Source organism: Octodon degus, unplaced genomic scaffold, assembly GCF_000260255.1.
Source record: "Octodon degus isolate 3935 unplaced genomic scaffold, OctDeg1.0 scaffold00107, whole genome shotgun sequence".
Classification (NCBI taxonomy): Eukaryota; Metazoa; Chordata; class Mammalia; order Rodentia; family Octodontidae; genus Octodon; species Octodon degus.
The window spans coordinates 9,244,770-9,267,221 of NW_004524683.1; the positions used below are offsets into that span (position 1 = coordinate 9,244,770).

Here is a 22,452-nt window from a genome sequence, read left to right on the forward strand (position 1 = left end):
CTTGCCAGGGAAGCACTTATTCTACTGAGCCATCTCCCCGGCCCCATTGATCACATTTATTATAAGGAATTTGTACCTGTACATGGTATATAACTTAATTCTTTTTTTTTCTTTCTTTTTCTCCCATTCCCCTACCCTTCTTTCAACCCTTCTTCCCCTCGTTATTTGCAAAAGCTAAAATTAGTGATTTTAAGGTGACCTTTTCTCTGTAGATCTGTGCCTGAGTCTTGTCCTCCAGTGCCCTGGTCAGTGAGGAGCTGATCGAGGTGAGGCTGAAGGGTCTTACTGTTCTTCCCCACGCTGCTAATCAAACCAGGGCTTTGAGCGTGCTAGGCAAGCACTGTTCCTGAGCTACACTCCCAGCCTCATCAACTTTAAACCTAAAGTCCTCTAAAGTAAAAATCACAGCATGCAGTCCAATATCTACTTCCTGGGGCTGGGAGGGAGATGGGTTGAAAGTGGAGCCTTCAGGGGCCGGGGAGATGGCTCAGTAGAATAAGTGCTTGCCTGACAAGCGCAAGGGCCTGAGTTCAATCCCCGGTTCCGTCAAAAAAAAAAAAAGTGGAGCCCTCTGTTTAGAAGGCAAAATGACCACATCCCCACATACCTGACCCTAAATCCTTGGGCAGCAGCCTCAGTTCTCACCTAATTGGTTACCAAACTAGTAACTTCTTCCTTCTTAACCTGTTTCACAACAAACGCATCCAACTAAAGCACTCCTGATTTTTTCACTTAGAATCGTTTTAGCCACAAGAGAGAGAAAGAAGGAAGGCTAGGCATGGTGGTGCGTGCCTGTAATCCTAGCACTTGGGAAGCTGAGGTAAGAAGACTGCCACAAATTCGAGGTCAGCCTGGGCTCCATAATGACATGAATGCCAGGCTGAATGACATATTGAGACCCTGTTTTTTGCTTTTGTTTTGAGACAGGTTCTCACTCTGAAGTTCAGGCTGACCTCAACTTCATGGAGATCCTCCTGCTTTGGCCTCCCACATGCTGGGATTATCGGCATGTGCCATCATGCTCAAATGAGACCATGTCTCAAGAAATTAAAAACAAAAATAAAAAAGGAAGGAGTGTAAGAGAAAGGAAGGAAGGAAAAGACTGATGTACTATTCTCTGTAACAGGGTGTCTGCCAATTGGCATGTTCTAGTGTAGTTAATCCAGCAGCCCTTGAACATCAGCAGTGCCAGCTTCTTCTTTCTGTCTCTCCTCTGTCATCTTTAGCATGTTGGACTTGAAGTCATTTCTGTCTTACATTCTTCTATAAAGTGAGGAAAGGCAGCCCGGGAGATGGCTCAGTAGAATAAGGGATTCCCTGGCAAGCACAAGGGCCTGAGTTCAATCCCTGGGTCCACCAAATAAATAAATAATAAGTGAGGAAAAATTCACCAGAAACCTCTCAGATGATTTCCCAGTTGGTCCCTTTGATAAGAAATATATATATATATATATATATATATATATATATATATATCCTGTGCCTAAATCCTTCACTGGGCAAAGACACTGGAATTATGTGATGGGCTTCTTAGACTAATGAGTCCTCACCCTCTGATGCTGGAAAGGAGCCAGCTACCCTGAATCTTGGGTCTTTCAGAATACCAGTCTGTCAGGAAGGAGGGAAGTAAGAGATCTATCAGGCTCACCTTCAGATCTGCCTTCATGTTGCTACCCTATGGTGTCTCTAAATCTGGCCAAGTCACTCTGGGTTAGCTCCCTTCTATTAAGTTCTAGCAAGGTTCTCTGAAGTCCCTAGGGTCAAAAATAAGCACCAGGGGCCAGGGAGATGGCTCAGCTAAGTAGAATAAGGGCTTGCCTAGCAAGCACAAGGGCCTGAGTTCAATTCCTGGTTCTGTAAACCAGGGCTAGGGAGATAGCTCAGTGGAATAAGTGTTTGCCTGGCAAGCACAAGATCCTGAGTTCTAATCCCTGGTACCACCCAAAAGCAAACAAACAAAGCACCATAGGGCCAGCTAGACAGCTCAGCGGATTAAAGTGCCTTCTTAGGCAGTCAGGGGCCAGGGATTTGATCTCCGGAGTGCCAGCCCTACCCTCGTGGCATGCTGAGACAGTGATTGAGACTGGACGTGGTGGTGCGCACCTGTAATCCCAGCGTTTGGGAGGCTGTAAACAGGAGGATCATTGTGAGTCCTATCTGCATAGTGAGACCCTATAGACCTGTAGAACCTTTACTAAATACATAAAAAAAAAAAAAAACCACCATATCCTGCATTATACCATACTCTTACAGGACTGCTTCTGTAGCATTGTTCCTGGCTTCCTCCTAACTCAATTTTTTATTGAGTTTATCTTTTTTCTTTCTTTTTTTTTTCACCAGGAATTGAACTCAGGATCTTGCACTTGCCAGGCAAGCATTTATGCCACTGGGCTATATCCCCAGCTACTCTTTTATTTATTTATTTCTATTTATTTTTGGATACTGGAGCCAAACTCAGGACTTCATACTTACTAACAGGCACAGCGCTGCTGAGCCAAATGCCACTCCCCCTTAGAGCAGTGAGACACCAGGCCTTCTACAGTCCCCTGTACACACTGTCCCCAGCACCTTTCCCTGACTTCCTCATAGGACTTCTTCGCTAGGTGATAAAAAACTGTATTATCTCACTCCACTGCTGCATACTATCATATTCCTATTTTACTCAGAAAAACTCTGAGCCCTATAGTAGACTTTTATATATGGAGTTTCTGGTAAAGAGTTTATAAGCATAAATATTACAGTATTACTTTCCCACAAAGAGTACTAAATTACAGTCCTGTGTGAACTCTTGTAAGCCAGCAGGGGGTGATAGCAAATTTTTATTTTGGTTTGGTTTGGTATGTTTTTTTGGTGAGACAAGGGTTCACTCTATAATTCAGACTGTCTTTGAACTCACAGTGTAGCCCAGGCTGACCTCAAACTCGAAGCAATACTTTTGCCTCCTCCCAAGTGCTAGGATCCCACCGTAACTGATGATAGAAATTTTTTAATTTTTGCTGATTTGATAGACAGTAACTTGTTGCTGTTTTAACTTGGCATTTACAAGATTATCATCAGGTAGGCATTTTCCATGTCAATTAAAAGTTACATCATCCTTTTTGTTTTGTTTTTTTGAAACAGGTTCTCACTAGTCAGGCTAGCTTTGATCTCATTCCATAGCCCAGGCTGGCCTCCTGCCTCAGCCTCCCAAGTGCTGGGATTATGATGTGCACCACCATGCCTGGCTATGTCTTCCCTTTTGTAAAGAAAAAGTTTTCAACAAATGAGTTGAGACTGGGTGTGGCAGCGCATGCCTATAGTCCCAGCACTCAGCCTGCGGCAGGAGGATTCTGCAAGGTCCACACTAGCCTGAACTACGAAGTGAGACCCTGTCTCAAAAACAAGTGTTCATTTTGAGGTTCTCCCTCCCTTGTGCTATTTCCTCCCCATTTACCCACAGCCATTTTTTCTCCAGTGCGTTCTCATTTTTCTGTCACATCATTTCTGTCCCATCACCTATTGAATAGCAAATCTGTATCTGTCTACTATGCACCAGGCAGTTTCTGCCGCTTTGACTTTGCTTCTCCTGAGACAGGCATTGCCCCCACTTTATAGATGAGTAAAATGAAGCCCGGAGAACTTTGTCTGAGGCACAAATTAAGTGTTGGAGACAGAACTGAAAAGAGCCTGACTGGAGCCTTTGTCTTTTTCCCTGTGTCCACTGACTGCCCTTCCTGTATAATACATCCTGGTTTTATCTGTCCCCTGAATTGGCTATGGTTTATCTTTTTCTCTTCCCCATTTTTTCCCTGAGGATTGTTTAGTCTCACTGATGTATTTTATTTACAGTGTCTAGGTTTCTCTTGCTTTTTTGTTTGTTTGTATTTTGTTTCTTAAGTCAGTCTCACAGGGCTGGGGAGATAGCTCCGTAGAAAAAGCACTTGCCTGGCAAGTTCAAGGGCCTGAGTTCAATCCCCAGTACTGCCAAAAAAAAAAAAAAAAAAAAAAGACAGAGTCTCACTATTATGTGGTTCTTTTTTCCTTCTTTGAGACAGGGTTTTGCTATGTAGTCCCTGATGCCCTCAAACTCCCAGCAATCCTCCTGCCTCAGCCTCCCAAGTGCCCGGATTATCATGTAGTTCAAGCTGGCCTTATGTACTGGAATTATAGATGTGTGCCACTATGGCAGCTCTCTTCCTTTTTTTTAATCAGGTCCCCCTGAGTTCCTTCTCATCCCCCCAGCCCTCAGCAGACCCACTTACTGTGAGGAGCTTCTCTCTGTCTCTTGTTTCTGCTGCTGACCTGAGCCTGATGAAACAAATGCTAGAGAACAGGCCTGGGAGAGTTGTGAGGGACGGGAAGGAGGCAAAATGTAGGTGAGCCGTGGCTGGGGGGCTGTGTTGAGGAGGAGGCCAGGCCAGGGTATGAGGCGTGTGAGTGAGGAGAGGGTGCAGGCCTATAGAGGCAGAGCACAGTGGCATGTGCTATAGATCAGCTACTGTGGAAGCTGAGGCAGGAGTGCTTGAGCCAGGGCAATGTACACAGACTGTGTCTCTCTTTCCTTTTTTAATGTATTTAGTAGAAGGTCTCACTACATAGAACCAATTTGTAGTGATTCTCCCGTTTTCAGCCTCCCAAGCACTGGGATTACAGGTGCGCACCACCTCACCTAGTCTTAATCACATCTCAGCGCATGGGGTGGGGGCGCAGCATGGCAAGCAGGTGGACTGAACCCCAGTCACTGCATCTGCCTAAGCAGGCGCTTTAGTCCGCCGAGCTACCTGACCAGCCCTCCTTTTTTTTCTTTTCTTTTCTTTCACTTTCTTTATTTTTTTCTTTTCTTTTCTTTTTATTGGTGCATTTTAGGTATCTCTAATGGTCACATTCACCCTAGGGACTTTGTCCCTGTACACAATACAACTTGCTTCTTCTGCTTTTCTCTCTGTCCTTGCCTCCCTTCAACCTGTCTTTCCCTCCTTATTTACAAAAGCTTTGTTTCCATTTTTTCTTCTGTTCTTTTATTTTCTTGTCCCCTCCTTCCTTTTCCCTCCCTCCTCCCTTGTTCCCCTTCCCATTTAAACATTTTCTTCCCTTTTCCCAATATCTGTTATATCTTGGTCCTTATTTACACTTTCAATTTCTAACACCAGAAAAGCAACTCTGTATTTAGACCTGTGTGTCCAATTTCTTTCACTTAAGAATATGGTCTCAAGGCACATCCATTTACCTAAACATATCTCAAGCTTATTAGACCACGTCTCTTATAAAAAGAAATTATAGGGGCTGGAGAGATGGTTCAGTGGTCTAAAGCAACTACTTGGAACAAGCTTAGCAAAGCACAGGGACCGCGGTTCAATCCCCCAGCACCACATGCCAGCCAGCCCCGCCCCCTGGTGGGCTGAGCTAGCCACACACACACACACACACACACACACACACACACACACACACACTAAATGTTTTTTTTTTAAAAAAAAGAAATTGAAGAGAATTTCTGGTGGGTGGTGGGGCTCACGTCACAGAGGCAGAACATGAGGGTCCAGAGAGTTGCAGTGAGCGGCAGAAAGAGGCTGAAATCAGAGGAAACAAACTAGGTCTGAGACCAGACTAACCACAGTCCCTGCCTCCTCAGGCCCCTGAGAGAGCATAGCACAGGACCCAAGGGATGCTAAGACCAAGGAGACAGGCATATGGGCGCAGGGCCTGCTTTGTGGTCTGTACCATGAGGCTACCAAAAGGAGCCTGCACCCTGTGCCCTACTCTGATTTTGCGTCTGCCAAGACATAGGAGCCGATTCCACGGCTGATTCTCCCCCTCCGCTGCCACCCATCATTGCCAGGCACTGCCATCCCTGCCCCCTTCCAGAACAGTTTGCAGGGAGGAGCAAGGCCATCCCCAGCAATGAACCAGCTCCAAATCTACACCTGTTCTTTTAGGAAACCTCTATTGGAAGCCCCTCGTGGCCTCTGTTGTTCCTTGTCTGCCACCAAGTCAGAGGAGGATAAGTATGGGCTCCTTTACCAACGTACTCCATGCTCCCAAAACCCCAGCCCAGGTCCAGCTCATGCTCATTTTACATTGTTGCCCCATACCCAGCCAACCTGGTTCATGCTTAAACCTTAACCCACATAAGAAGTCCATAAAGAGCTGGACACAGTATTGTGCCTGTAATCCCAGCTCTTGGGAGGCTGAGGTAGGATTACCATGAGTTCAAGGCCAGCTGGGCTACACAGAGAGTTCAAGATGAGCCTAAGCTATATAGCAAGACCTTGTTTCAATAATAATAATAATAATAATAATAATAATAATCACAATAACAGTTTTTAATTCAAAAAAATACAAAAGTCCCTAGAGCCACACAACTGAGGCTTTTCTACCTCCTTGGCAGGAGCCTGGGAGTCATTCAGGGCCCTGCAAGGCATGGGAAGGCAGGGTCTCTTCAAACCCCGCCTCTCACCCTTGTCTCCAGGGAGCACCCAGAGGCTAGGGTCCCATTTCCACCTGAGCTGGGATCCCAGCCCTTCTGCCCTAGTGTTCTTTCTTGCTCTGGCAGTGGGTAGCCGAGTGAGTCAAGAGCTGCATTACACGAAGGAGAAGCTGGGAGAGGAAGCTGCCTACACCTCCCAGATGTTGATTCAGACTGCACGCCAAGAAGGGAAGAACGTCCTCACATCTGAGGCGCTTGGCCTCCACCTCCAGGCAGCCTTCACTGCCAGTAAAGCGCAAGTATCATTGTATGGAAAGTGAGTCTGGCTGAGACCCTGAGCTGGGATGTGTGGCAGCACTTCTGACTCGAGACTGCCCGAGCCTGCTGATCACCTGAGCCCTGGCTTTTGCAGGTCCTGGGATTTGAACAAGATCTGCTATAAGTCAGGAGTTCCCCTTATTGAAAATGGAATGATTCAGCGGGTGAGTGTCCTGATCCATTGCCACAGGCTGGATGAACACACAGCCTGGCAGAGGCAGGGCCTTCTCCCCTGTGGGGGGACCCAGGCATAGGGAGGATCCTTGGGAAGAATTCAGGGCAGGACTGATGTGACTGGGATGTCCTTGGCAGATGATTGAGAAGCTGTTTCCATGTGTGATCCTCACCCCGCTTGACTGCTTCTGGGAAGGAGCCAAACTCCAAGGGGGTTCTGCCTACTTGCCGTGAGTGCCCCACGCTGCTCCTGGGCCCTGCTTCATTCCCGCCAGTGACTCCCCCAGCAGCAAGGGAGTGTGAGGGAAAGGGGGACAGATACTTACGAAGTCCTCATGACTCCCAGAGCTCAGGCAGGCCGGGGCTGCCTGACGCCGTGGATCCTGTCACCTCTGAAGGAGGGGAAGGCCTATTTAGGCAAAACAGAATACAAGCATCGGCAAGATCTCAGCAAAGGAGAAAATGATCCCACAAAGAGATTTAAGGCAGGGAATAAACTAGTTATCAGCTAAGCTGGTGCCTTGGCCAAAAAGCAAACCTGTTAGATGCAGGTGCCTGTGTGGTTAATAGACCAAGCGAAGGCAGCTTGGTATACACTCGAGGACTTTTTTGTTTGTTTTGCGGTACCAGGGATTGAACTCAGGACCCTGGGCTTGCCAGGCAAGTGCTTACTCTACTGAGCTATCTCCCCAGCCCAACTTGGAGACTTTGCTAGGCCCTCTCTTCCATGTACTAAGTATAAGTATGTCCAGCCTGATATCTGTCTTAGCCCCTTGTACCCATCCACAGACCACTGCAGGAATCTAGGGGGGTTGGTAACCCAGCAGCCCTGAGAAGCTGGGCCTTGTACACCCTTCATACAGGAGATGACACCTCCAAAGAGGGCAGTATACTGCACAAGTCCACAGCCACAGCTCGGAGGGTAGATATTAATCCCTGACTGACTAACTCTGGGTTCTCCCAACAGGGGCCGCCCCGATATCCAGTGGACCAACCTGGATCCAGAACAGCTACTTGAGGAGTTGGGCCCCTTTGCCTCCCTTGAGGGCTTTCGGGAACTGCTGGACAAGGCACAGGTGGGCCAGGCCTATGTAGGTCGGCCCTGTCTGGACCCTGAGGATCTCCAGTGCCCTGCTACGGCTCCCAACCACCACAGCAGGCAGGTGGGTTCTGATCAGGTCTGCCAGGGAAGGTGCTCTGTCCCCATCCTCCTCGTGTGTCCCTTTGTTCTGAGAGACATAACTGTGCTCAGTCCCCTCCCCCATGGGAGTATTTCATGCCCACTCCTCCTCTAAGGAGCCCTCAAGTGGCATATGAATCCCTTTTTCCTTTTTTTTTTTTTTTTTTTTTTGTGTGTGTGTGTGTAACCAGGGATTGAACTCAGGCCCTTGTGCTTGCCAGGGAAGCACTTATTCTACTGAGCTATCTCCCCGCGCCCCCCTTTTCCTTTTCTAAGCCCATAGCTAGACTTTATCAAAATCAAGAGTACAAAGAAAAAAAAGAACAAAACAACTAAACATAAATACATACTTACTTTCCCAAATGTTCTTATGAGCTTCTGTATGGTTCTTTCTCCAAAATCCACCATAGTCATGCCAGCTCCTCCCAACAGCCTCTTCCCAGCCCTCTGTCCCTCTGTGGCCTCCTGTCTGCAGGACACTAGCTGTTCCCTCCTGCAGAGTAGGCAAGGCTCAGGAGAAGAGTTGCTCACACTTCAGGATTACTGAGCTCTGTACCAGACAGTTCCTACAAGCCTGGGACATCCATAGCCGGGACCTGAGTACCAAACCCCTTCCTTCCCCCTCCAGGCTCCCAATGTAGCTCAGGAGCTGAGTGGAGGCTGCCACGGCTTCTCTCACAAATTCATGCACTGGCAAGAGGAATTGCTGCTGGGAGGCATGGCCCGGGACCCCCAAGGACAGCTGCTGAGGTAGGAGCTGGTGAAGGAGCCCCACGCGTGGGATTCTCCATGCTCTGACAGCAGCCTACTGCAACCCCCACCCCCTGGATATTTGGGCAGCTCTGACCCCCTCTTCTGTCCCCCAAATCAGGGCAGAGGCCCTACAGAGCACATTCCTGCTTATGAGTCCTCACCAGCTGTACGAGCACTTCCGAGGTGACTACCAGACGCACGACATTGGCTGGAGTGAGGAGCTGGCTGGTATCGTGCTGCAAGCCTGGCAGCGGCGCTTTGTACAGGTCAGTGTGGCCCAGGGTGGGAGGGTCCCCGAGGCCTCCCCACTCCCCCTCACACCTGCCCGGTCTCTTTAGCTGGCCCAGGAGGCCCTGCCTGAGAACTCCTCACAGCAGATCCACGCCTTCTCTTCGGCCACCCTGGATGATGTCCTGCATGCTTTCTCAGAAGTTAGCACCGTCCGTGTGGTAGGAGGCTACCTGCTCATGGTAGGTCTTGCTCCCTACACCCTGCCCCATTCTCGAGGTACCCACCCTGGAAGTCCCTGTGTGAGACCACAACTTGTGTCCCCACAGCTTGCCTACGCCTGTGTGACCATGCTGCGATGGGACTGTGGCCAGTCCCAGGGGGCTGTGGGCCTTACTGGGGTATTGCTGGTGGCCCTGGCAGTGGCCTCAGGCCTTGGGCTCTGTGCCATGTTTGGAATTGCCTTCAATGCTGCTACTACTCAGGTACACAGGACTGCAGGCACATCTTGGGGGTCGTCACCAGCCTGAGTCGTCCCACCAGCTGCCCACTCCTTTCCCCTCCAGGTGCTGCCCTTCTTGGCACTGGGCATCGGGGTGGATGATGTATTCCTGCTGGCACATGCCTTCACAAAGGCCCCGCCTGGCACCCCTCCGCAGGTGAGAGCCCCATCCTCCAGCCTGGGGCCTCCAAGGCAGATCACACTGTGGTTAAGAGGCTCTTACTAGCTCACTGCTTTGTCCTATCTCTAAGTGGGGACAGTGATAGTGCTAGTGTCCTGAGATTGTCTTGAGTATACTAATACCAAAATAAGTGCTTAAAACAAAACATGGCCCTGACAGTGACACACAATCCCAGCAACTTGGGAAGCTGAAGTAGGAGAATTGCAAATTCGAGTCCTATGTGGGCAACTTAAGGAGAAAGAACTTAGGGCACAATAGAAATTTAAAAACCTAGGGATACAGGTCAACGTGACAGCCTTTAGTTCCATCCTTAGCACTTCAAAAGAAAAATATATGACATATACATGATACTTAGTAAACACTAGCTGCTTCGGCATTATTGCCCCAGCCCTGCCACCCGACTTCTGGAGCCTCCCTTCCTTTTCTCTGCCTGGGAAGCCCATGCCCCTCCCTGCAACCTGATGGCACTGTCCCTGCTCTGTGCTGGCAGGAGCGTGTGGGCGAGTGTCTGCGGCGCACCGGCACCAGCATCACGCTCACATCAGTCAGCAACATGGTGGCCTTCTTCACAGCTGCCCTTGTGCCCATCCCTGCCCTGCGGGCCTTCTCTCTACAGGTGAGGCCTCACAACACAGCAGGCAGGGTGGGCACGGGGCTAGGCTATGCCTCCCGCATGTGTGCCCTCCTCCCCAGGCAGCGGTCGTGGTCAGCTGCAACTTCGCAGCCGTGGTGCTCATCTTCCCAGCAGTCCTCAGCCTGGACCTGTGCCGGCGCCACCACCAGCGCCTGGATATGTTCTGCTGCTTCTCTAGGTACGGTCCCCATTGCCCACCCCTTTGGGAACTCGCCCCCGGCCCAGCATGTCCCCTCTGTCCCATTTCCAGCCTGAGCCTGCCATACATTCTCTTCGCCTCTTGTAGCCCCTGTTCTGCTCAAGTGATTCAAATTCTGCCCCAGGAGCTGGGGGAAAGGACAATACCCATGGGCATTGCCCACCTGATCACCACAGTACAAGCTTTCACCCACTGCGAAGCCAGCAGCCAGCATGTGGTCGCCGTCTTGCCGCCCCAAGCCCACCTGATGCCCCCCGCTTCTGCCCCGCTGGCCTCTGAGCTCTTCAGCCCTCGAGAGTCCACTCGAGACCTTCTAAGCCAGGAGGAGGACTCAAGGCAGAAGGCACCCTTGCAGCCCCCGCCCCGTGCCTGCTGGGATCTTGCCCGCTTTGCGCGCTGTCACTTTGCACCCTTGCTGCTCCAGTCACACACCAAGGTAAGAGTGGGTGGGCAGGCAGAGACGTGGAATCTGCAGGCCCCAAGCAGCAGAGGGCCCAGCCCAGCATCCGAGAGCTGGAGGGGCCCCTGAGCCCAGCTCCGTTGCCATTTCCCACAGGGCCTGGTGCTGGTGTTCTCTGGGGCTCTCCTGGGCCTGAGCCTATACGGAGCCACCTTGGTACAGGATGGGCTGGCCCTGGCGGACGTGGTGCCTCGGGGCACCAAGGAGCATGCTTTCCTGAGCACCCAGCTCAGGTACTTCTCCCTGTATGAGGTGGCCCTGGTGACCCAGGGTGGCTTTGACTACGCCCACTCCCAACGTGCCCTCTTTGATCTGCACCAGCGCTTCAGTTCCCTCAAGGCTGTTCTGCCCTCGCCTGCCACCTGGGAACCCCGCACCTGGCTGCACTATTATCGCAACTGGCTCCAGGGTGAATGGCTGGGAGACTGGCTGGGCAGGGTGCTGCAGGGCAGCATGGCTGGAGCCTCAAGCTAACAACCCATCCCACACCTCCCAGGGATCCAGGCTGCCTTTGACCTGGACTGGGCTTCTGGCCGCATCACCCACCACTCTTGCCACAATGGCTCCGAGGATGGGGCCCTGGCCTACAAGCTGCTCATCCAGACCGGAAATGCCCAGGAGCCTCTGGATTTCAGCCAGGTTGGAAGAGGACTTAAATGGTCAGAGACAGAGGGCTCAAGACCCCAGCCCCAGGCCCTCAAACCCTTCTGTCTCTGCAGTTGACCACAAGAAAGCTGGTGGATGAAGAAGGCCTGATCCCTCCAGAGCTCTTCTACGTGGGGCTCACTGTGTGGGTGAGCAGTGACCCCCTAGGGCTTGCAGCCTCACAGGCCAACTTCTACCCCCCACCTCCTGAGTGGCTGCATGACAGATTTGACACCACCGGGGAGAACCTTCGCAGTGAGTGGGCTCTCTGTAGCCTGGCCCACCCCCGCCCCCAGGCCCTGTCCCAAGGGTCCTACCCCTTGTTGGATGCTCATTGTCCTCCCTTCCTCTGCCTGCTCCTCCTGTCCACAGTTCCAGCTGCACAGCCCCTGGAGTTTGCTCAGTTCCCCTTTCTGCTGCACGGCCTCCAGGAGACTGCAGACTTCCTGGAGGCCATCGAGGGCGCCCGGGCAGCGTGTGCAGAGGCTGGCCAGGCAGGGGTGCACGCCTACCCCAGTGGCTCCCCCTTCCTCTTCTGGGAGCAGTACCTGGGGCTGCGGCGCTGCTTCTTGCAGGCCATGTGCATCTTGCTAGTGTGCACCTTCCTCGCCTGTGCACTGCTGCTGCTCAGCCCCTGGACAGCAGCTCTCATCGTGAGTACTCAGGTGGGGCACCTGCTCTCTGCAGCCTGCTCTTTCTGAGAGGGGGTCCCTGACAAGCTCTGCCTCCCTAGGTGGTGGTCCTGGCCATGGTGACTGTGGAGCTCTTTGGTGTCATGGGTTTCCTGGGCATCAAACTCAGTGCCATTCCTGTGGTGATCCTTGTGGCCTCTGTAGGCATCGGTGTGGAGTTCACAGTCCATGTGGCCCTGGTGAGCACCAGCCCTGGAGGGGGTACAAGGAATGTCAGTCGGGGTTCCACAGATATGGTCTAGCACCTGTTGGTTTATTTGTTTTTGTTTTTCGAGATAGGGTCTCACTTTGTAGCCCAGGCTGACCTTGGACCCACAGTGATCTTCCTGCCCCCACCGCAGTGCTGGAATTACAGGTGTGCACCCCCATGCCCAGCTGGTTTAAGCACTGCCTGTGGCTAGAGGCTGTTTAAGAATTGGGGATATAGGGTCAGGGATATATCTCAGCAGGCATAAGCACCTGCCTGGCAAGTACAAGATCCCCAGTTCAATCTCTGGTACCACCCCCCCCCAAAAAAAAAGTCTCTACTTCCAAACAAGCTTGTATTAGGAGTTAGAAATTGAAAATAAGTAAACAAATGAGCAGTTCAGTAAAGAGAAAACAATAAAGGCTTGTCTGGAATGGGTTAATGACAGAGTGGAAGGTGAGAAAACTGGGAACCAGTGAGTTTTGTTTTGATTTTTGGGTTGTTTGCTTATTTGTTTGTTTAGAGAGTCTCATTATGTACCCCAGGCTGGACTTTAAGTCTTTGTGATTTTCCTGCCTCAGCCTCCCCAGTCCTGGGATTATAGGTTCATAACACATGCCTGGTGCCTGCCTGCCTGCCTATCTATCTTCTTTCTTTCTTTTCTCTCCCCCACCCCCGCCACTTCCTTTATTGCCTTTCATCTTTCCTTAGTCTTGTTCTTCCTTCGTTTCTTTCTTTTTTTTTTTTTTTGTATTTTAGGGAAGGGTCTACAGGGTGTTCAGGATCTCACTACTAGATCCAACTCTAGTGATCCGTCTATTTACAGCCTCCCAAGAGCTGGGATTACCGGTGCACGCCACCATACCCAGTCTCAATTGCCATCTCAGCCTGCCCTGGGGGGCGGGGCCAGCCCTGCAGGCATAGGAATTGAACCCCTGGACCCTGGGCCCACTTGCAGGCACTTTAATCTACTGAGCTATCCTTTCTTCTTTTTCTTTCTCTTTCTTTCCTTTTTCAATGCTGTGCATCAAGCTTAATGCTTTGTGTATGTTATCCAAGTGCTGTACCACTGAGTTACACCCTCATCCCCAGGAAGTAACAGTTCTTTTCAAGTTTTATTGTGAGGGGATCACAAAAATGGGGTGCTACCTGGACAACATGGGTGTGAAGGAAGAACTCCGTCAACACAGATGTACTAGCACTGAGGAGGGCGCAGTCCTCTCCCAAAGCTTGTGTTCTGCACCAGAGGAAGTGAGGTGTGGACCAGCTAGAAGCACCCACAAAAACATGGTCAGACCACACAAGGAGCTCTCTTCCTTTCCCCTCAGGAGCGCTATTATTATTCTGACTATAAAAAAGATGTACTATTCCTGAGGGATAAGGCCCTAGCTGCAGTAGCCAGCACCACAAAAACAAACTAACAAAAAGTCAGTGTGCAGTGTGGGCATGGTGGCATACACCTATGAGCCTCGCAGTATATAAGGCTGAAGCAGGAGCATCACAAGTTTGAGCCGATCAGCAGTCTAGGCACCTGCCTGGTAAGCGCAAGGACCTGGATACAATCCCCGGTACTGCATGCCATGCCAGCCCTGTGCCAAGCTGGCGACCAAACACAGGCGTGGTAGCACACGCCTGTAATCCCAGCACCAGGGAAGCTGAAACAGGAGGATCACTGTGAGTCTCAGTTGTGTAGTGAGACCCTGTACCAAATAAATAAATACAAGTTTGAGCCTAGTTTGCAACTTAGTGAGATCCTGTCTCAAAATTGAAAAATGTAAAAAAGGGCTATGGATGTGGTTGAGTGCAAAGGCCCTGGGTTCAAGGAAAATAAAATAGTCAGTGCTAGAACAAACTAGAAATCTTTTGAAGCCAGGCTTGGTGGCACACACCTGCAGTCCCAGCATTTGGGAGGTTGAGGTAGGATGATCACTGCAAATCTGAGACCAGCCTGGGCTGCAAAGCAAGACCCTGTCTAAAAAAAAAAAAAAAAGATTAGATAGATAGATAGATAGATAGATAGATAGATAGATGATAGATAGATAGATAGATAGATAGATAGATAGATAGATAGATAGTTGGATAGATATTTGAAATGTCACCCTGAGAAGTTACTTTTATGATCTGAGTGTCCATCCTTCTAGATGAGGAGTTGCTAAATATTTCCTGTAAAGGGTTGATGAAAAAAATAGTTCAGCCGCAGGAGACCATTAAGTGTCACAGTTTTGGGCAACCCATTTGGGACCCCGCCAGCCTCTCAGGAGCTGTTCCTATTTCCCATTCTTATTCCCCAGTAATTTTTCCTACTTTTTTTTTCTGAGCAGAATATATTTATTGAGGGAAAGAAAGCGCCTGTCTGAGAGAGGGACAGAAGGGGGGCCCTCCTACTCTTAAATAAATAAAAAGTGTCACAGTGTTGCCATCATGGCATAGCAGTAGCCATTAGCCAGCCATAGAGTATACACCTATAATCCCAGCACTCGGGAGGCTGAGATAGGAGGATTGTTGTGAGTTCAAGACCAGTCTGAGCTACACAATGAGTTCAAGACCAACCTATACTACACAGTGGGACCCTGTTTAAAAAAAAAAGCCATGCGGTACAATGATGTACACCTATGATTCCAGCTGTTTGGAAGACTAGGGACTGGAAGATCACAAGTTCAAGATTAACCTGGGCAACTTAACAAGATCCTGTCCCAAACAGGATCTTTCATAATTTCAAAAATTATGAAAAGGGATGGAGATGTAGTTTGGTGATTACCCCTGGATTCAATTCCCAAACAGCAAATACATTAGAATGGGTGTGGTGATATTTCAACAAAATTTTATTTACAAACCCCACATGACAGGCTGTAGCCACACCCTCCCCCAATTCTGGACATCTCCCTGTGTCACCATACACCTCTACACTCATAAACGGTTCACCTGGCCTTCCGAAAGCAGGCACAGATTATGCCTAGGACAAAGAAACAGCAGCAGAAGACATGGGTGAGCTGGCCCAGGTTGACAGATGAGAGACCCCAAACCATTCTTTCCTCACCAGGGCTTCCTGACTTCCCAGGGTAGCCGGAACCTTAGAGCTGCCCAGGCCCTGGAGCACACATTCGCCCCTGTGACCGATGGAGCAGTGTCCACGCTGCTGGGTCTGCTCATGCTTGCCAGTTCCAACTTTGACTTCATTGTGAGGTACAGGACCCTCAGAGGAGGGTGCAGGGTCTGCCACACTGGCCTCTGCTCCTCACTGATGCCTGTCCCAACAGGTACTTCTTCATGGTGCTGACGGCGCTCACCCTCTTGGGCCTCCTCCATGGACTTGTGCTGCTGCCTGTGCTGCTGTCCATTGTGGGGCCCCCGCCAGAGGTTCGATCCCAGCCCTAGGGACAGGGTGGGGATGGGCAAGGGAAGGGCCTGAGCCAAAGAACCCTGCTCTCGAAGGCCCTCCCGACAGCTGCCGTCAGCCAAAACCAGCAGCCTGCTCTTCCCTGGCTACCACACTCCTGCCCCTCAGCCTCACTGGCCTCTTCTCACCCCTGCCTTGGCCTTTTGGGCTCCAGAGCAAGGTGCAGGGCTGACCCCAGCCCTTACATCTTCTTGCTGTGAGCTGTGGTCCTGCTGGGGCCCACAAGGCCCCATGCTCACCAACAAGCATGGTGCTCTTGAGGGAGGCACTGCCATCCCTTGCCCCATGCCAGGTGCTGCTGTCCCTCATCCCATGCCTACAGCTATGGTGTCTCCCCCAGGTAGTGCAGATGTACAAGGAGAGCCCGCAAGTGCCAACCCCCGCAGCTGCACAGGAAGGCAGGCTCAGGTGGGGGGCATCTCCCAGCCTGCCCCAGAGCTTTGCCAGAGTGACTGCCTCCATGACTGTGGCCTTCCACCCACCCCCACTCCCGGGTGCCTACATCCACCCATCCTCTGACGAGCCTACATGGTCCTCTGCTGCCACCCCCACTGCCAACACCTCTGGCAACCCCAGCACTAGGGGATCATGTCCAGCCACTGCATAAAGGAACCACAGAAACAGAGGCCCATGAGGTCACTGGAAAGTGGAGCAGGCTGCAGTCCAAGATGCCCTGGCAGGTCCTGCCGCTGCCATGTGCATCCCGACTAAGCCCTCGCAGACTCCCGGAACTCCATGCAGAACGGCCTGGTGCGCTGGGGCCCATGTCTGCCCACAAAAGCCAGCACTTCAGACCACAGTGCTGTCCACACAAGGACCTGGGATGTCTGTCCCTCAAGCACCCTGGGCCAGTGCTGGCCTTTCACTGCTCAGTGACTCTGAGGTAGGCTGTCCACCTCCTATAAATTATTTATATGAAGATGTTTATTTTTGTATTATACACAGATGTTAGCACTGCTGAAAGTTTTATTTTTAAAGAATGAAACATATTCTATGTGAACTTCTCTCAGATGACTGGTTTTCTCTCAGGCAGAGTTGGGAGTCTAAATAAATGTATTTGTGTTCCCGTTGCTGAGACACAATACCCAACACAGGAGGAGAGGTGTAGTTTAGTTCAGGGTTTGGGGGTTGGCCAGTTGTTGTTTGGATCCAAGGCGGGAACAGCAGGTGGAAGAAAACTGCTCCCTGCTCTCTTCATGGCAGCTAAGAAGCAGAGACAGGCTGGGCATGGTGGCCCATACATGTAATCCCAGCACTCACCGGAAGGCTGAGGCAGGTGGATCAATGTGAGTTCGAGGCCAGCGTGGGCTATGTAGTGAGAGCTTGACTCAAAACAAACAAATTCAGGGAAGGAAGAGAAGCACCTGCATCCTCTTCCAAGTGGGCCCCGCAGTCCATAGCTGTGAGGTCATCATGGATGACCTCCACTGCTGAGCATAGCACCCCATGATCTAGTCACCTCCCAAAAATCCTGCCTTAAAACACATGAGAGGGGCCGGGGAGATGGCTTAGTGGAATAAGCGCTTCCCTGGCAAGTGCAAGGGCCTGAGTTCAATCCCCGGTTCTGAAAAAAAAAACAAAAAAAAAACATGAGATGGGGTGGGGCATTCTGAATCTGAACTGGAACAGTAAGGACTAGGGATTGGGGGTGGCTCATGAGTGTTGGGTGGGAAAGACCTTTTGTTCTGGATTTTTGTCATACTTGCTAACACGATCTGGATTAAGTGCTTAGCATACAAAATGACACAACTATTTTTGGTGTTAAGCTCTACTGACTGTGGCTTTCTTTAAGGAGTTTGAACTTGTTTGTTTGAGATAGGGTCTCACTACATAGCCCAGGCTGGCCTTGAACTCAGTCATCCTGCCTCAGGCTCCCAAGTGTTGGCATTACAGGCATGTGCCACCACACCTAGCTACCATGTGCTTTTTTAGAGCCATTTTATTCTAGCCCTTCCAGCCTCTCCAGACGCACTGGCCACCTTTCCTCCACATTGGCACCAGGGCCTGGGGCAGGGGTTGAAGGCACAAAACAGAAGGTGAAGCAGAAGCACACTGAAAAATGGGCCAAGTGAAGCAACGACAGAGAGGCCCAGCCTGAGGAGAGGCTTTAGGAGGTTCATGGCTGATGGGAAGGAAGCAGAGCCAGAATCAATTCTAAGTCAAAGCCTCTCCATACCAGCCAGCCAACTTGAGAGGCAGCTCTGGCCAACAATCCCATGGGGCAACTTCCCAAACACAACAGCAGCCAGCGAGGGCACTGGATTTCAGCTCTGTGCTGCACTGGCTGTACACAGACCTTGAAAATCTGGCTCAATGCAGAACCTGCCCCAGTCTCTACTGCCGTCCCTAACATCCTTGGGCTGGCACTCACCTCCCTGGTTTCAGCCCTGTGCCCTCTACTCGGCTCAGGAGCCTGTTCTCACAGCCCACCTTGTCATCTTCTGACCAAAGCCACACATAGGCTGACACAACTGAACAATGCCAAACTGCCTAGAAATGGGAGAGGGTGCCCACATAAGCAGCATACATACTAAAACTGTAACAATACAGAGAAGTTAGCAGGGTCTCTGCTCAGGGGTGACGTACAAATGTCCAGAGCAATCTGCATTTTAAAAAACATTTTTTGTTGTTGTTGTTAGCACAATCTATACCGTGCTGTTCAAATACCAACTTACAAATATTTACCTCACTAGTACAAATAAAGCACATATAAGGGGGAAAAAACCAAAAAACATTTTTTAGCCCCACCAAGTAACATACAGATCATTACTGTATCAGTATAATCTCGGCCACAGCTAGGACTGGAGAGACCTCTACAGTATGTCATGGAGCCCAGGATACCATGTGTCAGCTAATCCAAGGGAGTTTCAGACCAGTGCAGTCAGCAGAGACACTGATATAGCTGCCCAATTTATTGGTGGAGGTTCTGCAACAGTAGGAATGGCTATTTCTGGTACTGGCATTGGAACAGTCTTTGGCAGCCTTATCATTGGTTATGTCAGCAAACCTTCACTTGAAGCAGCAGTTGTTCTCATATGCTATCCTGGGATTGGTCTGCTCTGAAGCTATAGGTCTCTTTTGTTTGACAGTTTCTTGATCTTGTTTGCCATGTAACAGAAATTACTGCTTGAAATGTTAGCACTCATAGTAATTACGGATATAATTCTGTGTATCTTACTGTCACACTGAAAAGTGTAGTGTTGGTGTCATTTCCAAAGTCTCATGGGCCAAGAGATAGCTCAGAGGCATAAGCACCTACCTGGTAAGCACCAGGATCCGAGTTTGATCCCTGACCCCACATGCCATGGGGTCTCAGCCCCAGATGCCTGGGTACCCAGCATGCAGCCCCAGAACAGAGCATGGTGGCACACACCTGTAATCCCAAAACTTGGGAGGTTGAGCCAGGAGGATCTCTGCCAATTCAAGACCAGCCTGGACACTACAAAAAGTGAACACAAGGCCAGCCCAAACTGCATAGTAAGACCCTGTCTCAAAAAAAAAAAAAAAAAAAAGTCGGGTCAGGGAAGTGGCTCAGTAGAATAAGTGCTTGCCTGCCAAGCACAAGGGCCTGAGTTCAATCCCTGGTTCAAAAAAAAAAAAGTTTTTTTTTTTTTTTTTTTTTTTTTTTTAAGTTCTCCAGGACTGATAATACATGCCTATAATCCCAGCACTAAGGAGGCTGAAGCAGGAGGATCATTTTGAGTCCAAGACCAGCCTGGACTACAAAGTGAGCTCATAGCCCAAACTGCAGGGGGTTAGCTCAGGGGCACAGTGCTTGCCTGGCAAGTACAAGGTCCTAATTTTGATTCCTGGTACCTAAAAACAAAACAAAACAAAACACACACACACACACACACACACACACACACACACACACGCAATGAATTAAAGCAAGTAAAAAGTAAAGTGAAATCAAAATGAATCAAAGATATAGCTGTCAGAAACAATCTGGTGAGGCGGGAGAGTTCAGCGGATTTAGCACCTGCTTAGGAAAATACAGGGACCATGGTTTGATCCCTGGTACCACATGCTGCACCAGCCCTGCACCTGGGCTCGCTGAGCTGGCCACCAAGACCAGGGATGGTGGTGTACACCTGTAATTCCAGCGCTGGGGAGGCTGAAAACAGGAGAATCACTATGAATCCGAGCTGTGTAGTGAGACCCTGTACCAAATACATTAAAAAGAGAGGCTGGCCAAATAGCTCAGCAGATTAAAGTGCCTGCAAGCAGGCACAGGTGCGGGGGTGGGGGGGGGGTTCAATCCCCAGGCTTGCCCTGCCGGCCCCACCCCCAGGGCATGCTGAGATGTTGGTTGAGACTGGACCTGGTGGTGTGCGCCTGTAATCCCAGCTCTTGGGAGACTGTAAACAGGCAGATCACTATGAGTCCAATCTAGTAGTGAGACCCTGAACACCCTGCAGACCCTTCCCTAAAATACAAAAAGAAAAAAAAAAAAAAGAAGAAGAAGAAAAGAAAAAGGAAAAGACAGAAAGAAAAAAGAATCTGGTGGAAGATAAAATAGGTAAAATGCTATAGGTACAGGCAGGACTTGGTCAACAAGCCCAGTTGCACAGGAAATAGTACCAAGAATAAGCAAATGGGATCATAACAAATTAAAAATGTTTGGCCGGGGAGATGGCTCAGTAGAATAAGCGCTTCCCTGGCAAATGCAAGGGCCTGAGTTCAATCCCCTGTTCCATAAATAAATAAATAAATAAATTAAATAAAAATGTTCAACACAGGGCTGGGGAGACAGCTTAGCGGCATAAATGCCTGCCTGGCATGTGCAAAGTCCAAGGTTTGATCCTTGGTACTGCAAAAAAAAAAAAAAAAAGTTTCAACACAGCAAAAAAAAACATACAATTGAGTGAAGAGACAACCTACACAACAGGAAAAAAATTTGTTAGCTATTCCTTAGAGAGAAGAAAAACATCTAGAATATATAAACAACTAAAAAGAATTAGACCCAAAATAAATGACCCAATGAAAATATGGGCAGGGCTGGGGAAATGGCTTGGTGGTCTAAGCAACTGCTTGTCAAGCGCAAGGACCTGGGTTCAATCCCCAGTACTGCATGCCATGCCACCTGGCGCAGCTGAGATAAGAAGATCACTACAAGTCCAAACTGCATAGCAAGACCCTGATCCAAATAAAAGATTTTAAGGCCAGGGAGATGGCTCAGTAGAATAAGCGCTTGCCTGGCAAGCACAAGGGCCTGAGTTCAATCCCTGGTTCTGCAAAAAAAAAAAAAAAGATTTTAAAAGGGGGCTGAGGGCAGGGCTGATAGCTCAGTGGTCTAAGCGCCTGCCTGGCAAACACAAGGACCCAGGTTCGATCCCAGACACCACATGCCATGCTGCCTGGCATGGTAGTGCACATCTTAATCTCAGCACTGGGGAGACTGAAACAGAAAGATCAGAAGGAGTCTGTGCTGTGTAGTGAGACCCTGTACCAAATAAATAAATAAATAAATAAATAAATAAAGGCAAATGAAATGAAGTTATTTCTTAGAAAATGTACAAATATCTAATAAATACATGAAAAGAAGCTCAACATCGCAGGCCACAAATACAAAATAAAACAACACTGAAATCTCTTTTTTTAATTTTCTTGGATGCTGGAGACTGAAATTTCATGTTATACTAGAAAGAATAGTGCCTAAATGAATCAAATAATCATAAAAATAAATCAAATAATAACAAATGCTGGTGAGTCTGTAGGGTAAAAGACCCCCTTTACATTACTGGTATGAATGTAAACTAGTACAACTGAAGGATAAAATTAAAATTTTATTTTATTTATTTTTTCAGTACCAGGAATTGAACTCGGGGCCTTGTGCTTGTCAGGCAGGTGCTTATGCTGCTGAGCTATCTCCCCAGCTAAAACTAAAAAGCTTGCCCGGGATGCCTGCCAAGATCAAGTGGACGTGTCCCAAAGTTCCTGTAACAGAACATTTCTTCCATCATGTGACCCATGCTTTATATAACTCATGGCCTTGCAATGTAACTTGAGATGTTTCAACTCCCTCAGTGACCCATGATGTCATCTAACCCTCCATCACATGCCTTTGTATCTCCCAATCACTTTCGCTTTAAAAGCCCACCCCCCTCAAAAAAAAATAAAAATTTAAAAAATAAAATAAAGCCTCAAACTCCTGTCAGGCAGGGACCTGACTGTTGGAGAAATCCTAGTCAGAGGCCCACGGGTGTAATAAATTGCCTCATAAACCTCCTCCATGCCATTCTTTCCATAGTTGATCTGTTTTTATATAATACAATCATTGTAGAAATCAGTGTGGCGAACCCTCAAAAAACTAAATGTAGCTAGATGACCAAGGCCAGCCTGGGCTACCTAGTGAGCTCAAGGCTAGTCTGAATTGCATAGAAGATCCTGTCTAAAAAAATTAAATTACGCACCTGTAATCCCAGCTCTTGGGAGGTTGTAAACAGGAGGATCACTACGAGTCCAATCCAGTAGTGAGACCCTGAACACCCTG

The 22,452-nt window shown here is 49.3% G+C and overlaps 1 protein-coding gene and 1 non-coding gene across 8 annotated transcripts in view; both read left to right on the plus strand.

The window, feature by feature from the left end:
• Nucleotides 1–16,970, plus strand: part of Ptch2 (patched 2) — a 20,204-nt gene extending 3,234 nt beyond the window's left edge. Inside the window, exons 3-23 of one of the 7 annotated variants that reach the window (XM_023724253.1) lie at nucleotides 5,916–5,984; nucleotides 6,533–6,722; nucleotides 6,819–6,888; nucleotides 7,037–7,128; nucleotides 7,866–8,061; nucleotides 8,707–8,828; nucleotides 8,950–9,097; nucleotides 9,209–9,301; nucleotides 9,389–9,544; nucleotides 9,626–9,718; nucleotides 10,233–10,358; nucleotides 10,436–10,554; nucleotides 10,663–11,011; nucleotides 11,132–11,444; nucleotides 11,532–11,674; nucleotides 11,755–11,935; nucleotides 12,053–12,333; nucleotides 12,414–12,551; nucleotides 15,600–15,742; nucleotides 15,817–15,916; nucleotides 16,297–16,969. In XM_023724253.1, coding sequence (XP_023580021.1) covers nucleotides 5,916–5,984; nucleotides 6,533–6,722; nucleotides 6,819–6,888; nucleotides 7,037–7,128; nucleotides 7,866–8,061; nucleotides 8,707–8,828; nucleotides 8,950–9,097; nucleotides 9,209–9,301; nucleotides 9,389–9,544; nucleotides 9,626–9,718; nucleotides 10,233–10,358; nucleotides 10,436–10,554; nucleotides 10,663–11,011; nucleotides 11,132–11,444; nucleotides 11,532–11,674; nucleotides 11,755–11,935; nucleotides 12,053–12,333; nucleotides 12,414–12,551; nucleotides 15,600–15,742; nucleotides 15,817–15,916; nucleotides 16,297–16,563 — 3,389 coding nt within the window. In that variant the 3' untranslated portion in view covers nucleotides 16,564–16,969. Of the gene's footprint in view, nucleotides 1–5,915; nucleotides 6,035–6,532; nucleotides 6,723–6,818; nucleotides 6,889–7,036; nucleotides 7,129–7,865; nucleotides 8,062–8,706; nucleotides 8,829–8,949; nucleotides 9,098–9,169; nucleotides 9,302–9,388; nucleotides 9,545–9,625; nucleotides 9,719–10,232; nucleotides 10,359–10,435; nucleotides 10,555–10,662; nucleotides 11,012–11,131; nucleotides 11,445–11,531; nucleotides 11,675–11,754; nucleotides 11,936–12,052; nucleotides 12,334–12,413; nucleotides 12,552–15,599; nucleotides 15,743–15,816; nucleotides 15,917–16,296 lie in introns of those variants that run through there. The other 6 variants (XM_023724252.1, XM_023724254.1, XM_023724255.1 and 3 more) reach the window with 6 other exon arrangements.
• Nucleotides 16,971–18,462: 1,492 nt separating this feature from the next.
• LOC111818927 lies at nucleotides 18,463–18,569 on the plus strand. Its single transcript, XR_002822793.1, has one exon. It is a non-coding gene; the product is annotated as a U6 spliceosomal RNA (small nuclear RNA).
• Nucleotides 18,570–22,452: the final 3,883 nt, after the last annotated feature.